The following is an 18,886-nucleotide window of genomic DNA, read 5'->3' on the forward strand; positions in this document are numbered from 1 at the left end:
TTTCTGCAACCCGCAACACTATGTGTTGAGGATATTTTGTACAGGTCGCAATTATCGTCCGATCCTCACGAAATTTTGCATGAAGGTAGGGTTAGGGTCAGAATCAAAGCTTGTTGTATTTGAAAATGTACATCTAGGGGTTCAAAAGGACCGAAAAATTAAAATTGTTCTGATTCTACAGTCCCTCTTCAGGTCACAATTGACAAACTAGACGGCACGGAATTTTGCATGAGGAGAGAGTTAAGGACGGAGAAGAAGGCTAGCATTTGAATGACCATTGGATTATATTAAGCTGTAAAATGGAACACAACTTTCTTGTGAATTTTTTTTGAATACCTATCAAGACGACGAAGGGCATAAATATTGGGCAAATGTCCCCGGTCAAAAACTAAAGGTAACATCTGTGTAGGGCTCTATGACATTATTTCAAAAACGAAATGGATTGGGACATAAGGGGGTTTCCAAAATATTGTAGTGTTGTAGGGTATCACATGGTCGGCCCCGCACGACTGTAGACTTTGCTTAATTGTTTATTTTGGGATAGTTCAAAAATGTCATCACCTTCATTTATGTGACCTACTAATACTTACTTGCAACTTGACCATTGATTGAAGAGACAATGCTGTTATTTGTAATGGAGAAATTTACACTTTCCGATTGGCCATCAGCACTGGGAGGACTTGAGATCTTGGAGAAATCTTGAGTATTGTTATTGCCACAAGTTGTTGTACTACCTCCGGCAGAACCACCTGGTATTGCTTGTGTACTGGAACTACAATCGGATGGATTGCTGGACGCACTACCAGTTTGCAAGGAACAACCAACGCCACCGCTATTAATGTTACCACTTCCAACACCGCTCGAGCAAGATGAATCCTCCCGTTTGGGTATATTTTCTGGTGTACTGGCAACTGTAAATATAAAATTAAGAAAAAAAATCAAAATTACTCGGCTGTCTATAATACTTTATGATCTAAAAAATATCCGAAATTCTTAATGGATAAATAGTATTATATTTTGTTTTTGTTGTTATTGTGCAGTGTTCATAGTAACGCCCCAAATTACATGGTCGTAGCATATGTTGCCATCATTAAAGGACTTTCAATTAAATCTATGAACCATCAACCACCATCATTGGCCGTAGATACCACAAGGGGTGGGGAGGCGATGTATTTTCTCATTTCCTTAAAGGACAAAAAGCCACAGGTTTAGGGTCATTGAAAATTAATAACAAAGAATCCTCCTACGAAGCCACTTAGAAGAAAGGAAGGATATGGTTAACTGAATCTAATGGTGAGACGAGGGCAATTTCAAGAGCGATTGTAAAGGAAAATTACCCTGAAAATAGGTTTTCATAGAGACATTCAATGCACCTGTTGTTGTGTTTCCAACAAAAGGGTTTGCAAAATACAAATTCATTTATGACTTGGAAGCATTGTGTTGGATAAGAGGAAACAAATGTAACATGAACTCAAAATGGGGGATTAGCTTCAATACAATGAAATCTGGAAATTATATAAGGAATAACTTCTTGTAGGACGGATGGGGAAACTGGTTATTGTTGTATTCTGAATGCTATACTGGGAACAAGTCAATTTCACGGCATCGGGTTTCTTTTAAATTTTGCAAAATTTGAAAGGAACGAAGAATGAAGCATTTTAATGGTTAACCCATGATGAGTACTTCTATATTGAGGGTTTAACTGCTGCTGCTGCTTGGAATAAACTGAAGTTCAGCACAAATCCATTTTTGAGATTATACAAAGATGGCGTTAAATTTGGATCGAAATTTGTATATCTTCTGTTAATACTACAATAATATGAGGTAGATTAATAAAAAGAATACAACTCTGCAATGCCCATATAATTCATGCAACAAAATCCATTGAACACATATAACTTTGACAGAAGGTACTTTAAAATGTTTGTATGCTAAAATTGCAATAGCTAATTTTTACAAAATTATTACAACACTATTACAACAATTTAACAAAGTTGCACACGGAATTCGAGTTTTAGGTAGGGATTTACGTTATCAAAAGCTAAAACCAAAAGTACAGTCCATTTTGTTAGAAAGTGCCGCTGGGATGTTTAATATAATGATGATTGGGTAGTGTAATTATATGTAGACAAACCCGACCTGTATTGAAATTTTTGTGCGGATTATATCAGAGAGTGGGCAGATAGTCGTATATATTTAAATCAAATCAGCTGATGGGATCTTCGACATATATTTCTAGGTGTTGAAAACTATGATATCTCCTTTTATTGTAGACGGTGGACATTGGAGTCTGAATCGTTTATTGAGTTTGTACACACCCTAAAATATCTAAAAACCCAATAAGGTAAAGCCTTGTAAAAATGTGGAAGGATTTTTTCAGAGTTATATTTTATTTTTAAAGATAAATGAAAAATTACATTAAGGAAATGAAACTTTGGGTGTTTATTTTTTCATATCATATTTGTATGACAAAAACCAAATACAGATTACAAATCCTGTGGCAAAGCGTAGCGCAGAGGATGGCGTTAGTATACAGGCTGAGATGAAAAAACTGCAACCAATTTTAGACTACTGTCATTTCTAAGCCACAGCCATAAAATTATTCTAGTGACAGATTATTATATTGTTTACAAGCGTACAAAAGCTTCGTTGAGATTTTCCAGAAAAAAAGTTATTCCTGATGGAATTCAAGCGTGATAGTGTGATTTCTTTATATTTGGTTGGAAAACCACAAGTGGTTATTGTTAGAGCACTCCAGCATTTAAATGTGAATACATTTATTGTGTCTCGTACCATCGCTCGTTACCGTCATACTGGTACCTTAGCCCGACTCCAAGGAAGTGAAATCAACAGAAATGGTTCGAAAAGTAAAGAAGCGACATTAACGAAACCCGCGTCGCAGTGGCCAAAAAATTGCTCGTGAGCTGAACATATCGCAACATTCCATTCGGCAAATATTGAAAAAATGAGCTCGGGGTAAAGCTATTGAAATTCCAAAAAGTGCAAGAACTTAACCATAACTGAAAGACAATAGACCCAAAAGAGTCGCTTTGCTTGGCCGAAAGTGGTAAACTGTCGAATTTGGCAGTTTGTACACAAACAAAATGATCGTCTTTACTTGCCAAAGAGGCATCAGAATAAATGTCGAAAATATTCTGGAGGGTGTATTAAATGGACATTTCAATAGGACTCAGCACCATCGCATTCAGCACCCGCCACCCAAGAATGGTTACAAAAAGAGGTTCCTCGCTTCATTTCCAGCTCACAATGGCCACCAAAATCTCCGGAGACCAATCCGTTGGACTACTGTATCTGGAGTATTTTGGAAAGCAAGGTTGGCACTAAAAATACCAAAGTGCCGATCACCTCAAGCAAGCGCTTCGTCGAGAATGGGCCCAAATACCGCAGAGCAACATTCGGGCAGCGTGTGACGGTTTCACTTCAAACAAATCTAAACTTATTATAGAATTTGATGCTATTTCGGACATTTGTTGCTTTTATTCAACAAAATTTTAAAAAAAATGTAAGAATTATGGCGTTTGACTTTGTTGCAGTTTTTTTATCTCACCCTGCATATTTGAATTCAATGCTGAACTGGATTGACCATCATTCAATCACTGATTTTAGGTCAGTGAACTAGAATGAATCACGTGGCTACGAATGACCTACGCACTTTTAGATGTATGGTTATTTATATATTTATCCTAATATGGACACTAAGTCCCAACGTTGTCTGGAACTGGGAAATAAATAATCTGTTGTATTAAATTTATTTATTAACACAAATTTTTAGCAACATCTTGCCTCTCTAATACGTATGTTCCTATGCGTTTGCTGGGGTTTTGGAGCAAGGCATTTCCTAAGAATAACTTCGTTACAAATATTCCATCTGGAGATATCGAGTACATGCCACAACATTCCTTCTCTTTTGTGAAATTGATCGAATTGATGTTTCGCAGTATTTTTGTCTATGTCAATGATTCATACCTTAATTTTTTATCTGCATGCACTGTGTGGTTGAATGAATCATACCGAAGTTCGAAGCTTGTGCACACTTTCTGTGATTGCTGTGCTAAATTCTAATCGGGGTACTTAAGGCCGATAGTGATTTGGAGTTACCATAGAAAACAAGCTACGTGTTAATATTTCATGATTGATATCTTTGTCAGTCCTCTGGGCTGTACTATAATAACGGTAAATATTTGACAGATAAGAAGACCAATACATACGAAAATTGGTAAATTTTTATTGTATATTCACCTACAAAATTATTAATAAATATACATTATGATTTTTTCCCAGCTAAATTGTTTTATTAAACAAAATCGGATTCTCTCTAGGCATTCGTGAAGAAAATTATGCATTTTGCTTATCAGCATGAATTGGTTTGCTGGGTTAGTGCCATGCACTGTTGTTTATTATTCTGTGGCCTTAATCATTTCTAACCAATATAAGTCCAACAATGCTATTTTTTAAATAAAATATATGACCATGTTGTTATTGTTTTTGTTTCGTAAAACCTTCCTTATCACATTCACGCTCGACAGCCAAAAAACCCACAGAATTTCCAACGTAAACTGTTTTGGAGTTGTTTATAACCAGGAAAATGTCGCTCTTAGCCATTCAGTTTATTGAAGTATTCGGTGTTGTAAACACTCGGAATTACAGGAGAAAATGAAATTATTCGCCGTGTTTGCCCTGGTCCTAATGGCCTTGCTGGCTTTTGCTTCGGCTGATTATCGTGTGGCCGGCCTTGACAGCGAAACTGAAGCTGATGGTGAAGTCTGCAAGTGTGCCCGTATTTTGGACCCCGTCTGTGCTACCGATTCTCAAACCTATCCAAATTCTTGTGAATTTTTGTGTGCCCAAAAGAAGTTGGCCCGCAGAGGAAGAAGCATTGGTTTAGCACATGCCGGTAGCTGTTAATGTTGGCAGTCGATAGTTTTCATGAAACGGAACGAATTTAAATTGGCCAGATTGTATTTATCAAATTTTATATTTTTCTAAAAAAATAACAAAACCATTCCAAGGTGATTATCTCAAGTGTTTCATTTCCGATATCACGGTGTTTTTACTGAGATTTCTGTCTAAATGTGATATGCTGTTGATAATTATTATAGACTTTTCTAGGAAATTACTGGAAATTCCATTATTGATATAGCTGCGTAAAATTAAACGTTTTGTGGTTGCGGAAAATATGCTTGGCAAGCCATTTGAGTTACGCATTTATTTCGAAGGAAAGACTATTTCATAGAGTTTTCCCAGTTTTTATTAATAGAAATCTGGTCCGTTTTTTATGATTATTCCCAAGTGAATAACGACAAATGAATCTTGGAATATTAGTGTAGGAAAAAAATATAGATGCATAACAGAGACCTGTTAAAATTAAATACTCTATTATAGAGCAGAGAGATGTATAAAATAAGAACACCTGACTCAAAGAGAATCTGCTTTCGGGGCCCTAAAATACACTCGGAAGGTTTTCCTGAAAGCAATTCTCCACCCCCACAGACTTTGTTTTTGATTTGGTTTTCTTGCATACTGCCATTGCCATTTATTTATGGTACCAAACAAAATTTAATGCGTTGCTGGCAAATTTGATTTGAAATAAACAAACTACACAATTCGATCCATAAACTCATTTGTACGCATACGCTTGTTTTATTTTAGAGTTTGGACAACGACATTCAATTGGTAAACTTTTAATTTTTGTCATTCAATATTGTGTGGATAATTCAATGAGCAAATAATTATAAATTATTTTTATTTGGAATTAGTTCGAATTGGGCGACAATTCAGAAACCAATAAATGTTACTTGTGGTTGTCTATAAGTGCGTGTGTACAATTAAGAGAGCATTTGATTAAATTGCAATTTATTTTGGTATTTCAACTCATATCCTCATGTTGGAAAACATGTTAAAATGAAATTAAATCGTTTCGAACCTAAAGCCTTAAAAATGTTACAGTTTGGCGGGTACTGGAGGGGGAGGGGTTAGAGGAAAATTGTTTGTAGTAAATCATAATATTGGGATTAAAACTGAATATTTTTCCGCAGGAACAAGTGAGTGGGTAGAACTGGAATCTGAGGAATAATTGGCATCTACATCTTTCAGCTATAAACACCTTCTTCCCCATAAAATACCTTGCCTTCCAGCAAATCTTTCCCTTCCAAAGATGGATGAGATGAATCAGAAAGATTTGATCATAAATTCCAAATTTAATACTTTGTGAATTTACAAGGTTTTAACATTGTCAGCATTCTATCTCGAAGAAGGTTCCGTTATATGGGAGCTATATCAGATACTGGATCTATACAGAACTATGCCAAATAATGGCCCTATATTGAATTGTTTTTTAAGCCGAGAATTAGGCATGTTCTCGGCATACAAACTTCAGAGAAACTCGGAAGGAGGCCAATGCCTAAAAGCGGACACAATGTCAACTATTGTGCCAAATTAAAGAGCTGTACATCGAATAATGTGACGGACGGACTTCAGTAAAACGATCTAGGATCTTATGGTGACCAAGAAATTCTGTTATTCATCTGGGTATCCATCAACAATTCGATTCTATTTGTGGCAACGAAATTAGATACATTTTAGAAGTCCTAGGTGATAAACATATACTTCTGGGCAGAATGCTCTAATGAAATTATATTTCAAGTTAAATCACAATTTTAGGTATAATCAAATAAGAGGGTAGACAAATTTAAAATATATTCAATTGAATTGTATCAAAATTCGTCGACTTTGAATCAGTAATTGATATTTGCGAAAGCTAAATGAAAAGATATGACTTTAATAAGAATTATATTAAAAACAAATTATTGGGGCAACAGACATATCGAACCAAGTTTCACCAAATGGAAAAATTCGATTGAATATGAAAAAATCGATCCTGATATCGGATAAGATATGTATGGGAGCTATATCCAAATCTGATCCAATCTCGATATAATTTGCCAGGGACGTATGTGATATATGGTAACAAAGATCATTGTTGTGGAGTCAGATGAAACATATACCGATTTTCACCAAATTTGATGTACTTGCTTCTAGACTTAATTCAGTCGGATGTGCCAAAATTCATGTCATTTGGACTGATATTGGCCATTTGGTGCATAAATTACCCGAAATCGGTTGAATATATGTATGGGAGCTATATCTAAATTCTCACTAATTTCAAAAGGGCCAAACAATATTGTTTGGGAAATTTCATCTGGATCGTATAATAAATGCGATCTGCATTTTGTTCACGGACGGACTGGCATATGTATAAATCGACTCAGAGAGTAATTCTATGAAGATTCTCAAAAGTAACTATGGGTCTATCTCGCTTCCTTTTTCATATTAAAAACAAATGTACAAAGACATAATACCCTTACCACCATGTGGTGTGGGGTTAAAAAAAAGGTTTTTGTTAATTTTTCACTAAAAACGAATTTGGATGCACATAACAATGAGAGTCGTAATAACTATTCCTTTTAAATAAAACTTCGTAAAAATAAAAATTCATCACCACAATATGAAAACACAATAGATTTGATTACATCTGATTTATTTGTTTACGTAAAAATCACAATTAATATTCATTTTTTTATTGCCAATAATGTTCTTAATTTGGAGAAAATACACTTTCTTTATCCACTGGTCGGTATCTCCTTAGCATGGGCCAGAACGTGCCAAACCCAAACTGCGTCCACTGCGTTCCACTTCACGTTTCGAACACTCGAATTCGCAGCGGTTCGAATAGGTCACCAAATTGGAGCCACAGACAGGGTCATAGTTGCGTGGACATGGGCACAATTCCGCACTGGCAGGTTGTGTGTTGAAGGCGCAGATCGCCAAGACCAAAGCTAAGATAAGATGTAGGAACTTCATTTCGCTTTTGTTCACTCTCTGGGTATCTTCAGCGTTTCGAATATGCGAGCTAACTAACTCATGGAAGAGCCAAACCACAGGCGATTGTTTTCCTTGATAATCGATATCTGTCGTTGTTGAAATAGTACTGCGCCGCCGAGCGTATTGACGTGTCTATCTTATCTTGTGGTGATTTTGAAACTTACTCGTACATATGTATGCGATCATTCATAGAGCGAAGGGGTATTTTGGTTCTGTTGTATCATTTGGATTGACATTGCGGGGTAGAACCTTGCGTGTGAGGGTATGGAACATTTCTGGTGGTTGGGCTTAATTACGATTTTTGTTGTTTTTATTGTCTGCATCCCTTTACCCCCGACTAGCATTAGACTTCTACTTCTTTTTCTATTTTCTATAAAATCGGGGACTTTTGCTAGGTATTTATGTATGCATTCACCGCATTTGATTTTAATAAAAGTGTCATTTCCATATTGTTGCCGATAATGTGTGAAAAGTGCCCGCAAAATTCTTTTGAAATGATAATGAAGTCGTGTTATTGTTAGTGACTTTGAATCGGTGGCTAGAGCGATAGTTTGAGTGACTCAAATGTTGACGTGAATTTTTTTAAACATGCGGGTATTTGATAAGGAGTTTGCAGTTGAGTGCATTTCATGGGGTTGTTCATTTTCTGTAGTTTTTAAATGAGTGTTTTGGAGCAGTTTTTTATTCTCTTGTTCTACCATAATCTAGAAAAATTTTAACTCAAATTTGTGCAGATATGGTAGGAATAGTGTAGTACTACTATATACTATATACTTCCATTGAATATGTTCGAATAAAGTTTGTAAACTAGGCAGCTCATTTTAAATGCCTTTCTGAACTTTAAAATTTTTAATAATGTTGATAGCTTTCGTTCATTTTCGAAAAGTTTTTATATGTTAGTGTTTTCATAATCATTCTTTAGTGAATTTTTTGATTTAATGTCACTGGCAATTGTACTGTTTGAGCCGACACCAATAAATTCTCAATGAACTTACAATATTGGCGCAATTCTGTAATGAACAGGAAAATGTCCAACCAAATGAGAGGTAATGTGATATTTGTATACCCTCCACCATTGTATGGAAGGTATATTAATTTAGTCATTCCGTTTGTGACATATCGAAATATACATTTTAGACCCCACAAAGTGTACAGGTGAGATGAAAAAACTGCAACTAACTTCAGACTGCTGTCATGTCCGACAGCTGTTAAAATTATTCCAGTAACAACTCATTATATTGGCTGGAAAACCACAAGTGGCTATCGTTAGAGCACTCCAGCATTTAAATGTGAATAAATCTTTTGTGTCTCGTACCATCGCGCGTTACTGTGATATTGGTAGCGTAGCACGACGTCAAGGAAGTTGCCGGAAGAAAACAGCAACATCAGCACAAATGGTTCGAAAAGTAAAGAAGTGCCTTGATCGAAACCCTCGTCGAAGTAGCCGAAAAATGGCTTGTGAGCTGAACATATCGCAATATTTCATTCGGCCAATATTGAAAAATGAGCTCGGGGTAAAGCCATTGAAATTTCAAAAAGTGCAAGAACTTACAAACAAACAAAATGATCTTGTTTATTTACCAGAGAGGTCAGCTGAAAATGTGCACCTCTGTTGGCCACCAGAACTCAAGCGCCTGCCATGGTGATGGTGTGGGCCGCCATAACAGCCGATGGTCGCTCTTCGCTCGTATTAAACGACCGTGGCATCAGAATAAATGCCGAATATTATCGTGAAAATATTCTGTATCAAGGTGTGGGGCACGCAAACATCGCACTCAGCACGCGCCACCCACGAATGTTTACAAAATGTGGTTCCTCGCTTTATTTCCAGCGCACAATGGCCACGAAAATCTCCGGATACCAATCCGTGGGACTATTGTTTCAAGATTACCACTAAAAAATACCAAAATGTCGATCATCTCAAGCAAGCACTTCGCCGGGAATGGGCCAAAATGCCGCAGAGCAACATTCGGGCAGCGTGTGACGGTTTAATTAGCCGTTTGAAGGCCATAATTCGTGCCAAAGGTGACCAATTCGAACAAATCTAAACTTATTCTAACATTTGATGCTATTTCCGACATTTTTTGCTTCCATTCAAAAATTAAATTTAAAAAAATGTAAAAATTATGGCGTTTGACTTTGTTGCAGTTTTTTTAACTCACCCTGTAGACATTGATTGTTCGGTTGTTTAACAAAAACTAAGAGAAATTGGACCTAAATATTATATACAATTACAATTCCGATTCATTTTTTATGTAATCCCCATAACAACAAAGACATGTCATGGGACATGTCATATTGCACATTTTCCAAAAACACCACCCTCCCATTGGTCCGCCTCTGCACACTTTACACCGAATGAATACGACTTCAACACATACTCGTAATGAGCACTTAAATTTCAATTTGACTCAATCGATTTGAAAAGTCTCTCTTTTGATTGTTGTCATTCTCTTTAAAGTAGAAGATATGAATATTTGTCTGCCTTAAATGCAAATATTCTCGCTTCGAAATATTTTATGGGAAGAACGTGCGCCTACGTCTGCCAAATAAGCCAATTGTTTTACGACATTGAATTGCTTTTTTGGAAAGCCTGTTAATGACGGCTACACCTGATTATCTTTTCATTGATAGCAAATTAAAATAAAATGCGTTTAATAATGAAGAAAATTTGATACTGTGACTGTTATGGAAAATTCTAGAAAAATATATTATTTTTGCTTACAAATGAAAATTTGATATTTAATTTCCATTTCGTTTGCAAAAAAAAAAAACTAATTGATTATGTAAAATTTTGTGGTGAATATATTATGAATCAATTATGAACGTACAATGTATGTAATTGGATATTGAATGACATATGATGTACTTCAACTTGAATTATTAGCTTTTAATTAATTAACATATGTAAATAGGCTGAACAGAGATGGAGAGAGAGAGAGAGAGAATTGTTTATTTAATAAGCCAGTAAGTATCGAAGGCAGTTGGTCTCAGTCACGGACTATTGAAAGAATGGGAGTGAAGGAGAGGTGCGAATTATTTTCTTTTCTCTCTAACAACAATTACGCATTGTAAACAATTAAACAAATAAAATATTGTCAATGTTGCGTTTTGTGACCCGATAACAATTTATTGGAAGAAGTATGGAACTTCGACTAAAGTGTTTAGTTAACGTAACAACGCAAGAACATGTCAAAAATTTATTTCAATACTATCAGTGCTTGAGACAAAAAGGTAAATAAGCAAAGGTGATATTTTTGGCCTTTAAACATGCGGTGTAAAAAGTGCAAAACAATAATGGGATAACTAATGCATTTTTAGTTCATTAGCTGGACTGTGACATTTAACATTTAATCCTGCTGGGTTCTTTGTGTTCGTATGCTACGTTTCGGTATAACCACCATATGAAGGTACTGTTCGATAATCGTTATTTTTTTTAAGTTTCTAAGTCATACTACGACTAAAATGACTGTATTTTATTTCTTATTCTTATTGCAAGAAAAAAGTGTAGGTTCACTTTCCGATTTAGCGCCCATTAAACGTTATCGTGTGCTTTTCGGTTTAACCCAAATTTTTTAATGAATTTTAGTTTGACTTACAGTTTTAAACCCCGCTCGAATATTTAGTCTTGATAGTATTTATTGCCATAGATTCTCTTTTCCCCGTGGTGGATGTTATTTAGAGATTGGTCCGGCCGAAAAAACCGCAACTTTGACAACATTGAATCTGTCTCTGTATCTTTGGCGTTTTGTTTGCTCAAAACAAAAAAATACTCAGAGCAAATAAACAATTTGAATAAAAAACACATAAACTCTAGTTTCGGAAATTCAGTTTCAGTTCAGCGTTATCATTGAACACACGTTTGTCTTCAAGTAGCGAACAACCTTACTTCAGTCTTATTCTGTCATCTCCGTTACGAACTAGTGAAAATGAAATATTTCAGCGTTTTGCTGTTTTTCATCCTAAGCCTGAGTGCCCTGATGAGTCTTACTCAGGCCATTTATTGCCCCTGTGATTTGAAAAACAAGAAGCCTGTCTGTGGTTCGAATGGAATTACTTATGTCAATCGCTGCGAATTCGAGTGCACCCAGCGTGAATACCGAAAGTTGGGACGTGTTCTCAACAGCGTCAAAGATGCTCCATGTTAGATATCGAGTTCTTTGATTGAAATACTTGTCGAATTCAAATCTGTAGTTCATTAAATGAGGCTCTATCAGAGCAAAACAAAATAAATGCAATATTCGATGAAAACTTAAAATGTGTTTTGTTGTTTTGCTAAACTTGATAGCTGAATGACCTTGGCTCGTTATTGTCGTTTATTCTGGGTGTTGAAGTAACATTAAAAAGTAAAGTGAAGATGCGAAAAAATAGAAATACTTATTATTGGCAAAATGATTGTTTAAAATATGAATGACTTAATTTCTGTTCAGTACTCTTTGAAGGTGATCACAACAAAAAACAGTCTGAATGACTCTTTCTGTAAACACAGAAGCTGTTGTGATTCACAGTGTAAACATTTTAAATAGATAATATTTTTTTATCAGTTTGTCTTCTTTTCGGGGCATTCTAATTTTTTGTGTAAGAGAAGAGTTAGAAAAAGTGATTGAAGATCGGTATGTGGATGATAAGAATAACATAATTATTGTACGAAAAATATACAATTTGGGTCCTACCATTTTAAAAACGTTTTATAGAATCTAAGATTCCCCCAGATCTGTAGATTTGCTGTGTGGTGAAGGTGAACAGTTAACAATCATTTAAAATTTATAGCATTTCAATTTGTGACAATTTTTCAGAAAAAATTAACGCATAAAACATGGTAACATCCAACAAAGTAAAAAAAAGAGTTAGTTCGGCCGTGTCGAATCTGAATTAATCTAAATTTAAACGTGTCTCACTTTAAACTATAACTACCAGTAAGGCCGTTTGGACAATGCCATTAAACTTTTCAAAAAACCATAAAGTGGGTGAGGCCGTTATATGGGGGCTTACCAAAACGGGAACCCATAAAGGAAATTTTATATTTGAAGGATTGTCATCTAATAAATCTTCTTAAATATCAAATTTGAAACAATTTCGTGGGTAAATGTGATTAGGATTATCAAAATACCGAATATTGGTCTAATCGTTATATGTGCGTTATAGGAAAACGTGGACCCAAATATTAAATCTTCGGGCACCGGAACTGAAACATACTATACTACTATACTATAAACTACAAATACCAATTTTTAGACAAAGCCGTGAAAAACGTGAAACATGACGAATATTTAGGGACAAAGTTAATATACCCTCCTTTTCAAGGTGGAAGTTATAAATGTGTACCGAAAATGTAAGACTTACTGAAGCTCCCATTCAGCACTGACCCTCATTTTATATCCATCACCATAGTATGTAGCTCCTCGAAATATTTACTTTAGACACCACAAAGTATTTTTTGATCAGATTTTTATACCATGTCCGTATGAAGTGGTCTATATTGGTGCAAGTTTTGATATCGCCCCACATTTTATAGAAGTTTCTGCTGAAAATTTCTGTACTTTAAATACTTTTTGATTGCTTTGGAAATTACTTCTTGCAAAAAATTATCAGTAAAAGTATATTCGCTTCTGTGTAAGCGCACCACCCGTTAAGTTACTTTACTATTCTTCATTTTTAAAGGATACGAAACTTTAAGTATTGTTTCATTTTCTATATAGTGTTACTTCCGATTATTCTACATTTTTATCTACCAGTTTTGTCGGTAAATGAATCTCGCTCGAATATTGAAACTCGATATTATTATTTTTAAAATGTTTTCCTCATAGCTCAAGGTATCAACGTTTCGGGTCGGCCGAGCTTACCTTCTTCTTATACCCTCCACCTCACATACATAGTATGGAGAGTACATAAAGTTCGTAATTCCGTTTGTAACTTATCGAAATAATAATTTTAGACCTAGCAAGGTGCATACATTCTTGATCAGCGTAAAATTCTAAGACGATTTAGCCCTGTCCGTCGGTCCGTCTGCTGTAAATACGCTAGAGTCAAAAGGAGGTCAAGTTCGAAGATGGGCTATATCGGTCCACGATATCGTATAGCCTCCATATAAAGGTACCCCCCCGATATTCGGTGTTTTGATGATTTTAGCGACATTAATCACCGGAGTTGCTTCGAATTTAGAGTTCTTAATGGGAACTACAGTCTTTGACAGAAAATTGTTTGTGAAGGTCCATGGCCTTCGTATTGACCTTATATATCAGTACTTTCCTATATTCGGTATTTTGGACGATTTTAGGTATATTATTCACCGTATAGTATAATATTCACCGAAATTGTTTGAAATTTCGTATTTGAAGTTCCTAATATGTACTACATCCTGTGACAGAAAATTGTCTATGCAGGTCTTCGTATACAACTTTAACACCCAAAATTACGGCATTTTGATGACTTTAGCTTCATTATTTACCGGTTTTTTTCAAGTTTCGTATTTGAATATTGTGATGGTTTATGACAAAAGTTGCTTATGTACGACAACGTCTTCGTATAGAGCTCAATATAACAGCTTTATTCGGTATTTTTAAGATTTTAAAAGAATTTTTAACGGATTTTTTTTAATATCAAAATTCGTTCCAAATGGTTGAGGGTAATTAAAGTTCGGCTCAGCTGAACTTACTGCTTTTTTGCTTGTTACTTATTAGGATTTCTTAGACATTTTTCCAAACATTAGTAGTTAATTCATGTTTCATTTTCTTAGAGGACATAAATCCTTCCCGCAGAAAATTTTCTTCGGTACAGCAAAAATTTTCGATATAGGTCCACGTTTCGACTAAGGTACCGCCTGATTTTTACGGTATTTAAATACCTAACCACATTCTGGTAATGTAACAGTAATTTGGCATTACGAATATATTTTCAACATGAGTCGAAGTAAATAATGACACTTAAATAATGAGCACTTTCAAAGTACCAAAAAGTGGTATTTTGGTACTTTGAAAGTGCTAGCCTATCTTTTACAGATTTTTGGGAGATATAAGATTAAAATAAACAAATAATTACAGCGTAGTGTACCATTATTCAGATGATGATATATGATTTAAAATTTTAGATATGTGCATAATGCTGTATCACAAAAATCCGCAATCCTCATTAATAAAGAGTTAGTCTTTGGGGACATTTGTGGTCAAACAATACCTAACATTTCAATAAAAGGTGGCAATTTCCTTGATTATATGCCCATTGTGTACCAAAATTAATTTGGAGAAAAAGAACCCCGGTGAAAAATATTTCTCGAGAAGCATTTGTTCTACTTTTTTAAATGTTTCTTTTTTTCGAAATTATCAAAACGTAAAAAGTTGTTTACTGAAACAACGCAAAAAACCTATTGAGTTGAAATTTACGTTCTTAATTCAGACCCCATGGAAATGATTACATTTTGCCACTATTGATACTTTTGTCTGTTTGTTTGTTTCCCGTTTTTCTTCTTCGAGCGATGAATGGGCAGCGACTCGCAACAAATCAAAAGCTAAGCAGATTTTACTAATTAGTGATATTTCCTCTTTGAAATTATTTTCATTATTTCAAGCGGGCAATAAACAATTCTATTAAAATATAAATTAAGCCAGCTACGGAGGAGAGGCTGGAAAGGTTGCTAGTAGGCGTACGAAGGCTTCACGGAATCTTACAAGTTTAGGCAGAGGAAAATTATTATTCAGGCTTGGTTTTCATTTCAAAGTTTTTTCTTTTTTATTTTTCTGAAAGAAAATCAACTCATTCACTTGGTGAATGGGAAACCATAAAACATTTTTGTGGCGTTTTCTCCTGTCTTTGTTTTTTTGATTCTTAAGTTGTGAATACCGAATTGAAACCAATATAATCTACCTTTTATTACGTCTTCAATGTCTACAGCATTGCCACAAACGGTTTGAGTAGCACATCTCCCTTTTCTAGCGATGCTAAAAAGGGTCATAGAAGCGAAATTATAATGCATGAAATAAACATATCTGAAGGATACATCTTTTAGCAGCAATGCCACCTACCCACCACCTATCGTTCGTTCGTTGGTTACCAAATATGTAAATGAGTTTTTTTTTCGTGAATTCCTTCATACGCTAAGACCTTTCTGCGAAAGCTATAAAGATAGAATTTGCGTTAACAAATTTCCAGCTTAAACGAAAACAGATAATAAAACAGTGGCATGGGAGTTTCGAACTTGGAATGGGGTCTCTTAAACCACGCCGAATATTTACATATTTAGGCTTTTGAGGAACGGCAGAGTATATCAAGATTTTTGGTATTTGCTTTCGAATTAATAAAAGATGTCATTGATGGTGTAAAGCGTGTACCTGAATTAATAATATTTCTGACAATAAAAAATATTGTACATTTATTTTAAGCAATTTGCATATGTATATAACCGAGACTGTGGGCTTTTTGTTTGTTTTTAGGCATTTGATTTGAATAATTTGTTGTTTTCAGTTGGAATAATAAAATTAAAAATAAATAAGAGGAAAAATTATCTTTAGAATATATATAATTTTTGAAGACCTTAATGTATCTAATACTGTCCAATTAAAGTAGAAGCTTAAACACTTGTTTACAAAGCATTCCATATATTTATATCGGGTGGTAGGTTATCGGGAAATAACCACAATAGCTTAGTTTCTTTACTTTTGTACCCTACAACACTATGAGTGAGGGGTATTATAAGGTTGATTGGGTCAAAAATTATGTATTGGTCCCCGACATAGGAAACTATATATGGAACTTCCCATCACGTCGAGCTGAGTCGATCTAGCTATATGTCCGTCCGTCCGACTGTCCATTGCAATTTGCAATCACTCTATAGGTCGCCCATATGGCCCGATTCTCAAGAAATTGAAAATGGAGGTGGGGTTAGGGTCAGGATAGAAGCCTATTGTTCTTGGAGATGAACCAAATGAATCAAAAACAGAAAAAATTCCTGATTTTGCTATTGCTCTACTGGCCATATTTATAAACCAATCGGAATTTTGAATAGAGTTAGTGTTTAGAGCTGGGCAGAAGCCTACAATTTTGGACGGTCATCGGACAATATTTAGCGGGTAAAATGGACCATAACTTTTATGTGAAAAAATATAACATTTCCACCAAACCGCACAAATACATTATACTAATAGCCAAGATATAGGGTACACTCCAAATAAGATACAATCTATATGTACACGAATTCATTAGTTTTTCTGCTTATAAGTCAAAAATCGATGGACCGATTTTGACAATTCTCACCAATTCGGAATGGTCGGTTGCTAGAAAAAGATAAAATCTAAGAAAATCGTGCAAAAATATGCCAATAAAAAGTGAACATTTCTTTGTCAAAATTGTTATCGCATCCGATTTTTTCATATTTGGACCTACAATTTTGATTTGTAAATTTTTTAATATTTTCTACGGTTAACAATTAAAAACCAATCCATACAAAATTTTGCATGATGAGAGAGTTAAGGGAAAGTCTAGCATTTTTGAAATTGATTTTTTTGTAAAATTGTTTCGAATCAAAAATGGGTGTGGACCTAAGGAGGTTTTCCCATATATTGTAGTGTTGTAACTCAGTCCGAGGGAACTTTTTCAGAACGTTAAAGTACTAAAAGTCGACCAGAAATCGGCAATAATGCCGCTACATTTTAATCGTCCAAATTTGTCTATTTAAAAAATTTCGCCACATAAGAACATAAACAAAACCCTTAAACGTGGCTGCATTTATTTGTCGATTAAGTGTACAATTTTCTAGGAAAAAGTCAATGGTCAATGGTGTAGATTTTTGCATGTAAAAGAATAAGTCTTGTGTCTACGTATTGCATATTTTCAAAATACCTGACCGGATACCGTTCGATATTGCTCACAATTTCATGTTAACTCTCACAAATATTGGTGGCATATTTTTAATGCTTTTTATAAACGTCCATTCGTCTGGCCTTTACGCAATTGCAATCTAATATTAACCAAAGACTTACACCTTTCCGTATGGTGACAAAAATATTTCCCAGATATCAAAAATTTCCCACACTTTCAAATCCTATATCATTCGCATGAATGTTCATTCATACGTATATATGTAAGTATAAAAAGTACTGTGTGAATTTTTTGTCTATTGTAAATGTTGACTTTGTTGCCTACATATTTCAAAGAGAGAATGTCACAAAACGAATGTGTGAAAGCGTTTAGTAAATTCCATTTCCAGTTTTTCAATTTGACAAAATACGTGTAAAGATTCCAAGAATTTATATATTACACATTTTCCTTGCGAGGAACATTCATACACATTGGATTCCGGTTATATCATCGGTATTATGCTTTAATGCCATTCTCCAGGGAATAACTATAAATTCGATTAAAGCTGCCATTCCTCAAGGATGATAAGAGTTTTGCACAGCGAATTCGAACAAGGCATGGGTATTTGCCAGTGCCGTAAGGGGCAGTTGTTTTTTTTTTCAACTAAAATGTAAGGACACATATTAAAATGTTCAAATTTAAAATAAAAAAAAACGTTTTTAAATTTCGTCTAGTGGCTACTAATCTTATAATAAAAAAGGAAAAACTCGAAAAAGAGAGAAGAATTTTTTAATAAAATATTTATGCAAATGTTATCTGCTATTTTCATAGCCCTTAACGAATTTCGGAATGAAGTCAGCTGTGTTTAAATAAAACAACATTAAAAAAATTTTCAATTCCTGACATCGTCAATTGGAATATATTGTATTCGCAAACATTGTGAAATATATTAAAGAAGATGTGTGTGTGCGTATCATGTGGGTGTTACAGAGGTGTTTCGGTTTACAATTCATTTTAACGACGAAGGTTTTTTGTTTATAACAACTCTGTTGCAGTTTTATTATCCGGCAGTGGCATAAAACGCCTTTCTCGCTTAGATGCATTTTCATTATTGAAAACAACCAACCAACAAACAAACCAGCTAACTAACAAACTTCAATGGGATTTTTTTATTTGTGCCTGTGGTTGAAACATC

The 18,886-nt window shown here is 34.8% G+C and overlaps 2 protein-coding genes across 7 annotated transcripts in view; one reads left to right on the forward strand and one right to left on the reverse strand.

The window, feature by feature from the left end:
* The window catches only part of LOC101897534 (dual specificity calcium/calmodulin-dependent 3',5'-cyclic nucleotide phosphodiesterase 1), a 69,118-nt gene that overhangs the window by 27,149 nt on the left and 23,083 nt on the right, over positions 1–18,886 (reverse strand). For all 3 annotated transcript variants that reach the window (XM_059121337.1, XM_059121338.1, XM_059121339.1), the window contains exon 2: positions 591–911. In XM_059121337.1, the coding sequence (XP_058977320.1) occupies positions 591–911 (321 nt within the window). The remainder of the gene's footprint in view (positions 1–590; positions 912–18,886) is intronic.
* LOC101898798 (maltase 2) overlaps positions 1–18,886 on the forward strand; it is a 35,433-nt gene that overhangs the window by 9,896 nt on the left and 6,651 nt on the right. Inside the window, exon 1 of one of the 4 annotated variants that reach the window (XM_059121341.1) lies at positions 8,765–8,948. The exons of 2 other annotated variants lie outside the window; for them this stretch is intronic. In XM_059121341.1, the coding sequence (XP_058977324.1) occupies positions 8,888–8,948 (61 nt within the window). In that variant the 5' untranslated portion in view covers positions 8,765–8,887. Of the gene's footprint in view, positions 1–8,764; positions 8,949–18,886 lie in introns of those variants that run through there. One more of the 4 variants, XM_059121340.1, reaches the window with a different exon arrangement.

This window comes from Musca domestica, unplaced genomic scaffold (genome assembly GCF_030504385.1).
Source record: "Musca domestica strain aabys unplaced genomic scaffold, Musca_domestica.polishedcontigs.V.1.1 19, whole genome shotgun sequence".
Classification (NCBI taxonomy): Eukaryota; Metazoa; Arthropoda; class Insecta; order Diptera; family Muscidae; genus Musca; species Musca domestica.